The sequence below is a fragment of the Microtus ochrogaster genome, linkage group LG4, assembly GCF_000317375.1.
Source record: "Microtus ochrogaster isolate Prairie Vole_2 linkage group LG4, MicOch1.0, whole genome shotgun sequence".
In the NCBI taxonomy this organism is placed as follows: domain Eukaryota; kingdom Metazoa; phylum Chordata; class Mammalia; order Rodentia; family Cricetidae; genus Microtus; species Microtus ochrogaster.
Genome location: NC_022030.1, coordinates 43,943,508 through 43,951,256, shown reverse-complemented (window position 1 = coordinate 43,951,256; position 7,749 = coordinate 43,943,508). Strand labels below are relative to the sequence as shown.

At 44.3% G+C, this 7,749-nt stretch overlaps 1 protein-coding gene across 6 annotated transcripts in view; it reads right to left on the bottom strand.

The window, feature by feature from the left end:
* Positions 1-7,749, bottom strand: part of Mettl21a (methyltransferase like 21A) — a 14,581-nt gene that overhangs the window by 6,281 nt on the left and 551 nt on the right. For 2 of the 6 annotated variants that reach the window (XM_013351617.2, XM_026786381.1), the window contains exons 2-3: positions 7,189-7,364; positions 6,391-6,502 (exon numbers count right to left, since the gene is read on the bottom strand). In XM_013351617.2, coding sequence (XP_013207071.1) covers positions 6,391-6,502; positions 7,189-7,335 — 259 coding nt within the window. In that variant the 5' untranslated portion in view covers positions 7,336-7,364. Of the gene's footprint in view, positions 1-6,390; positions 6,503-7,188; positions 7,703-7,749 lie in introns of those variants that run through there. The other 4 variants (XM_013351618.2, XM_026786382.1, XM_026786384.1 and 1 more) reach the window with 2 other exon arrangements.

Below are 7,749 nucleotides of genomic sequence, written 5' to 3'. Positions count from 1 at the left end.
GCCATGGGGGGGTTAGTCTCCCTACAGCCATGGGGGGGTTAGTCTCCCTACAGCCATGGGGGGGTTAGTCTCACTACAGCCATGGGGGGTTAGTCTCACTACAACTCTTCTAAAAAAGTGTAATCATGTCGAGTTTTGACATCAGAAAGTTTGAAATTTAAAATTGTTTAATTCCTTCATAATAGTATCTTTCCTTTGTATATTTTTTTCTAATCTCCCAAAGGATCCAGCACCCCTCGGGTGGCACTTCCACCAGGTGTCTCTTATCTTAAACACTAAGGCAGCATGTAATTAAATCTGAGGTTTACAGTTCTAGATGGTGACACCAATAAGAATGCTCAAGCTGCGACCATGCAAGCCTGGACCCACTGCTCCAATGACTCACTGGCACAGTGTGCTGCCCAGTAAGCAGAATTCAATGACTGTTCTCTGAGAATGAAAACTGCAGGCAGCCTTCCCGGTTTGAATCAGTACTTCTTTTTTTTTTTTTTTTTTTTTTTCCGAGACAGGGTATCTCTGTAGCTTTGGTGCCCGTCTCGGAACTAGCTCTTGTAGACCAGGCTGGCCTCGAACTCCCAGAGATCTGCCTGCCTCTGCCTCCCGAGTGCTGGGATTAAAGGCATGCGCCACCACCGCCCGGCTGAATCAGTACTTTTATTTGTGTGTTTCTGGGCAGGACACAGAGCACCACTACTGGCAATCCCCGAGTGATCGTAATCATTGAAGCTTCACCTGGGTATGCACTCTGAGACCTTCTCTTAATGCCTATCCTGGAGACAGAGCTCTCCCCACTAGGTACTACTAACTTACTAGGCTTCCAGAACTGCCATAGGCTCTTAATGTCACCCAAACAGTACCCTTTACACCTTCAGTTCTACAGATATCTAAGCGCCCACTGGCAGCCAGGGAGTCAGCACCGTGCTCACTCCAGCCATACTCAGCTGAGCCTGCACAGGCCTGGTAGGAAAACCTGCATTTACCAGGTTGGTTCCAGCCTAGTGAGTAAGATACGGTAAGGAAGGGCATGACATTGGATCAAACACAAAGGTATCAAATGACTTCCTGTACGATGAATACTACAAGTAGAAAAGCAAGTTATTATTGTTCATAAATGATGAGGGAAACGGAAGTGGACCTAGTAAAAACAGCGGGCTGTCACTCAGGAACGGAAAAACAATAGATAAACCATTGTCATCACTTTTAGTTTCTGTTTTGTTCTTTTTGTTTTGTGAGCTGGTTTTGGTTTTTTTGAGGAAGAGTTTCTCTGTGTAGCCCTGACTGCCCAGGAACTCTGTAGACCAAGCTGGCCTTGAACTCAGAGATCTGCCTGCCTTTGCCTCGAGTCCTGGGATGAAAGATGTGCACCTCGACTGCTGAGCTTAGTTTTCATGTTATAACAAGAAAATCCTTACCTGGAGCAAAGTCTCACGAGAAGGAGAAAACCAAGCGTAGCCATGATGCAGTGGGAGGCAGAGCAGCAGGGAGGTGCTCCGCGCCAGGAACCACACGTCAGAAAGAAATTCAAGAGAGGGAGAGGCCAAAGGAAGGGAAACCTGAACTTACACGGAAGATAAGGCCATGGGCTGGGGAAGGAGAAAGGCCATTCAAGGCAATAGGCACCCGGCATAAGCAGTGTGGGTCCCGGGAACTTGTCAAAACATGAAAGAAGCTGATGAGCTACTGTACAGGAGATAGCCAAGCCTGCCCACAAGTCTGGGATGTGGCCTGCAGCAGCAGAGGCACAGGATGTTTAAACACAGGCCACACCAGCAATTCATTGACATTCCAGATAAGGGTCTAGCAGCTACTCCCGGAAGTGAAATCAGAGAGACCAAGTGAGAGGAGGCTATGGTCATGAAGGGCAGATGGTGGGAGCTTTGGTCAGCCTTAGAGAAATACAGAGTCAGGGCTGCTGAATTTGAAACCACAACCCATGAACTATGGTCCCATTCATCAGACCACACAGAGAACAGTGAGTCCACCAGGCCCACTTGTCATACAGGCTGTTAGAATGAGACTGACCGTTCAGCCTGTCCCTCAACGCTGGGTGACCCCTGGATACTGATGCTAACTCAGAAGAAATGCTGGCAGGAGCTAGCCAGGGTGTAATGGGAGTTTTCAGGAGCACGGGTCCAAGGCTCAGCAGAGTCGTGGGGGTGGCAGCAAGTCAACAGACGGTGCCTTCCTGAGCTCTGTATTTCAGGACAGGAGTCTCTAGGCCTGACTGGGCATCAAATTACACAGAAGATTTTTTAAGTGAAAATTCTCTAACATATCCCAACATACAGAATCCTTTCTTCAAAATGAGATCACCACACCCCAACCCTATGTATAAAGAGTTCCCAAGTAGCATAAAGACTCGGGATTTTCTAACTAAAACTCCAGTTTGAAAGTCAGAACTAGATTCAAAGTCTCACCACAACCCATAGCTTTACAGCCTTGGGCAAGTTATTTACCCTCTATTAACACCTCAGTGTCAACACTGCAGGAAAGGGAAAACCCGTGACTGAGTCTACTTCCCATACAGGTCTGCTCTGAGAATGGCACAGCCCAACCACACACAGGACTGCTCCTCTTATGACATTCTGCATAACATCATCTACGTTCTATGCAATCTGTCTTTACCTAGTCCTTCCCTCTGGACTTATCTGTACCTAGCTTCCTAAGATGTGGATCTGCCTGCCTGGTCACTGGGTGCTACTCACACTGACCCAGGAGACACTTGGTAGGGAGTCCATGGACTTAGGGATAAATGACTGAGTACCAAAACATGAACTTGAAAAAGAGAACAACCAATCCCTTTCCAAATGTTTCAATCACTACATGTTTTAATTCTGTTTCTATTTTCAAAACTTTTCTCTTACTCTCAGTTTTTAACCTCAAAATTTCTCTAATCTAATACTTTATAGTGAATATGAAAATCATGCAACAACACAAATGCTTATGACAGGGATTAGAAACACACAAACGTACAGACACGTACAGACGCACAGACAGAAGATCATGACAACTGTGATTATGTAAAATACAGATGGAGAAAAGAGAATGAAAGGAAATACATAAAAATGCAAATAGGAATTCTGCTGCAATGATAAATATTTTGTGATAGAGTCATTAATTTTCATGATTTCCAAAAGTCATCAATCTAGCTAGTTAATGCTTATTTGATTTTTAAATTCTAAGCTATGTGTGCATATGTGTGTGCATTTGTGAGTGCAAATGCCCAGAGTCCAGAAGGGGGGCTGGACCCCCTGGAGCTGGAGCTCCAGTCAATTGTGAAACACCTGTACAAGAGCAGTAGGTCATACAACACGCTCGTCACTGCCCAGTCGTCTCTCTGGCCCAAGTTCCTTCATGACTTATTCCCAAACTATCCAAGTATCCAGTGTCTGAGTAGCTGGTACTGTTCAAGGGTCAAGGACCCAGAACAAGTCATGGTTTCATTTCTCAAGAGCTTCAATCTGAGACACAGACACATGAAGTGACTGTTATCCTTCACTCTCAAACAGTGTTTGAAGAACCTTACCCTGACTTCTTCAACCCCATATTTCTAGACTTCTCATTAAAAAAAACAGCACTGGGGCTGGAGAGATGGCTCAGCAGTTAAGAGCACTGGCTGCTCTTCCAGAGGTCTTGAGTTCAATTCACAGCAACCACATGGTGGCTCACAGCCATCTGTAATGAGATCTGGTGCCCTCTTGTGGTGTGTGGGCATACATGGAAGCAGAATGTTGTATACACAATAAATAAATCTTTAAAAAAAAAAGAAAGAAAGAAAAAACAGCACTAAGAATAGCAACATGTGTGCATGAGTATATGCACACGGGAATGCGCATACACCCACACACATACCCCACACACATACCCCACATATAGCCCACAGCACATCTTTTGTCAGCTAATGAGCTAATTAGCTAGCTATATGTGATGGTAACTATGATGCCGGTAACTAGCTATGCGTGATGGAAACTATGTATGCTGGTAAGTAGCTATATGTGATGGTAACTATTATGCTGGTAACTAGCTATACGTGATGGTAACTATGTATGCCGGTAACTAGCTATGCATGATGGAAACTATGTATGCTGGTAACTAGCTATATGTGATGGTAACTATGTATGCTGGTAACTAGCCATGAGTGATGGTAATTATTATGCTTGTAACTAGCTATGTGTGATAGTAACTATGTATGCTGGTAACTAGCTACGTGTGATGGTAACTATGTATGCCGGTAACTAGCCCATCTTGAGCCTCACTGTGGAGCAAATACAGAAAAGTCATTGTTAGAGGTTAAACACTGTGCCCAACCAAGATCAAACAATAGAAACAAATGTGGCAAAATTAATTCTAAGTACAACTATATGCCTATGTACTACCTTGTCTCTATACCAGCCAACAAAACTTGGCCCGTGTTTACAGTAGAAAACAGGGGTTGGGGAAGCTAGTGGGAAATGCCTACAAAGAACCTTAATCTGAGCTTCTGTGTCTTGACATCTGTTTGTGAATCTCAGATTTCTGCAGATAAGGACCCTGGAAGTGGTTTACTATCTCAAAACACCAGTATCATTTGAAAAAAAAAAAAAGTTAAAAGTAATATATGACATAAAGGCAATACTATATCCTCTAAGGATAATAAAAGATGTGGGGCCAAGCAGAGTCTTAGCGATGACTGATGGTGTTGCTGAATAAAGTTTCCCTTGAATCAGGGACATGGAGCTAGAGACTAGCTGACTGGAACTGGTCAAAGAGAGACCAGAAATTTGGATAGAGAAGATGCACAGGAGTGGAGAGAGGTATCTCTTGCAGTGTTTCTGGCCAAAAACCAAAGTCACCTGGTTGCTTCTAAGCTACTCAGATCTAGCAGGTTTTCACTCCCACATCTGACTTCTGAATTTTTGTTGGTAAATAGAATGATAAAGACTTAATTTATACCCACAGGATCGTGGGATCAGAAGCCCACAGGGGAAGCGGGCTGACTGCTGGGTTGGGGGGCTGCAAACAATAATTAAATATCATAGATTCATATGCAGTCAGTAAGCCAACAGAAAAACACCATTATGGTTTTTGCTAATAGACAGACCAAACAATCAATTAATATATACCTTAAAAACTTTTTTTAAACCTTGATTTTTATTCACATGTATAGGTGTTCTGCCTGCATGTATGTCTGTATACCACTTGCATACAGTTTCTACAGAAACAGAAGAGGGTGCTGGGTTATAGGCTTTTGTGAGCAGTCATGTGGGGGCTGGGAATCAAACCCAGGTCCTCTGAAAGAGCAACAAGGGCTCTTAACTCCTGAGCAATTCCTAGTCTCCAAGTGTACTTTTATCCACTAGTCCTGCCATTGCTCTCCAAGCAAGATCAAAGAAAGCAACACAGACTACAGAACCAAAACAGAAAAAGGAATACTGAGAAATAATGAGTCGTCGGAGAAAAAGGTGGGACAAGAGTGGCTTAGGTTGAGCCTAAAATAACCGTAGCGTATGAATAATTCAATGTTCTGCAATTCCAGACATCCCCCGTCAGTTTCCTCTGAGAACCAGTAGTGTTGGGAGTATTAGCCTGGGAGCTTCTTACAAATGCAAGCTCTTAAGTTCCCCTCTGGAGCCATGAATCAGGACCACACTGTAAGAGGAGCCACAGGTGACAATACTGAGGTGGTTCGTGTGACAGATAACATATGGCAGGGGAACTTGAACACTGAATCAGAAGTTGTAGAAAGAAGTCAACAGTAGGAAAAAACATAACAATGAGACTTAAACGTGTTCTAGGGGGAAAACAACACTCTAATCAGCCCAGTACTGTGGTGCAACACGCCTGTAATCCCAGCTGCTCAGCAGGCTTACAGTTCAAGGCCAGCCTGGCCAACATTATAAGACGGCATTTCTGACAAGAACAAAAAAGCAAAGAACTAAAGCCCATATCAGATAAAGGCTGATAGATTGATAGGTAGGTATCAACTAATTACAGACCATTGATATAATCACAGACCATTCATATAATTTCATAAGGTGTCCGAGTACAATTGAGGATCCATCAACCCTAGAAAGGAAAAACCAGCCATTTTCTCAACAATGAGGGATTAAGTCTGGTAGTCTATGGATGTAGCACTTTAAGACAAAGAAATTGTACATAATTCTACCTTGGCATCACAAGATCAAAGAGAGCAAGGTGATCTCTCAGTAGAAGAATGAAGTAAGAAGATGAGAGAAAGGAAACTGCTGTCAGCCCCAGAGCTGAGACCAGCAGCAGGCCGCCCACAATGCATGGGAAAAAGAGGTTAGCTCAGTAAGGCGGAATGCCAACCATGTGCTTTCCTCGAAGGAAACAAGTGTACTTTCCAGTGAGTTCCTCTCACTAAGGAGGGAGCCAGCCCACTGTACTCACCTAGCAGGGCAGCCACTATGCCCACCAGCCCTGTGCCAGCACCAAGCTCCACAGCAGAGCAGCCCCTGAGCTCCACAGCCCCCATCTCCAGGTACGTGGAAAGAACAATGGCCTGAGTGGGGAACACAGGGTGATTAAGGTCAGCAAGTGTCTGCAAGATGCCAAATGCTGGCCGGAAGAAACAAGAACCTAACACACACACAGGAACCTACCTGCTGCTGTAAGATAACCTATTAGAGCAAACACAGGTGCAGTGTGGTCAAAGCCATGCCAGCCAGGGGGCAGCTATATTTAAAAGGCATATTGTTTTACTGTGTCACAGCCCACAGTTACATACTAGGAGTATAAAGCAAATGTCTTCATGCCAGCCTTTTATTTAACAGCTGAAGACAGAGCTATCAGAAGCAGAAAAGCAAGAATCTTTTCAAACTATAAAAACCTTAAGACATGATGTTAATTTTGGGCTATGTCTCCACACGTTCTTTGTGTGGTATTTCAGAAACTAACTTAATGAGTGACCAGGGCAAACAGGCTCCTGTTTTCCTTCCAGTCTCCTGATACTCTGGGAGCAATCACTGGTCAGTCATCCCACTTTCCTCGGCTTTCAAAATGTAATGTATGAAAGGGGCCGAGGGGATGATGAAAAACTTGTAAACTGGGTAGTAACGGTGCACTGCCATGAACATACTGAACAACCCAGGGCTTTTACATCTCAATAAAACAATCAACTTTCTTCTTAAAATGATAGTCTAGTCTTAGCTCGTGGACGTTTCCACAGGCCCTCCAGAACCGACTTACCGCATCCCAAACAACTGCTGCGACTCCCAGTTGCCTCCAGTCCTGACGGATCTGGATGGTGTGGTTTGCAAAAGAGAAGGTGGCAAGAGGCTTGTGGAACTTCTGGAGCCCTATCTCCGCGCTCTCCTCATAGGGTACCAGGGCCATTTCTCCTGGCTCCAACTCTTTGCTGGGACCTGTCTTGCAAGAAGAATCCTGAGTGACTTAGTAACTTCAGAAAGCTTGTTGAAGCTATTCTACAAGTTCAAAGTAAAAAACAGGCTGAGGTGTATGCAATTTCTTCAACAACTTTTCCTCTGAGTCTTAGAAAAAGTGAAATTTGGCTCCGAGTTCGTGACAACTGATACCTCTGGGGGAAACACCTAGACCTTGCCTACGCGCCCCTGCTACTCCTACGTGGGCTTGGAACTGCATAAAGGTGAACGAAGTGACAGTGATAGACCTGGGCACCTGCCCTGTCCCGTCCCAACACGACAGAACAGCAGCTCCCGGCTCCCATATTTTTTCTTTCTTTCTTTCTTTCTTTCTTTCTTTCTTTCTTTTTTTTTTTTTTTTTTTTTT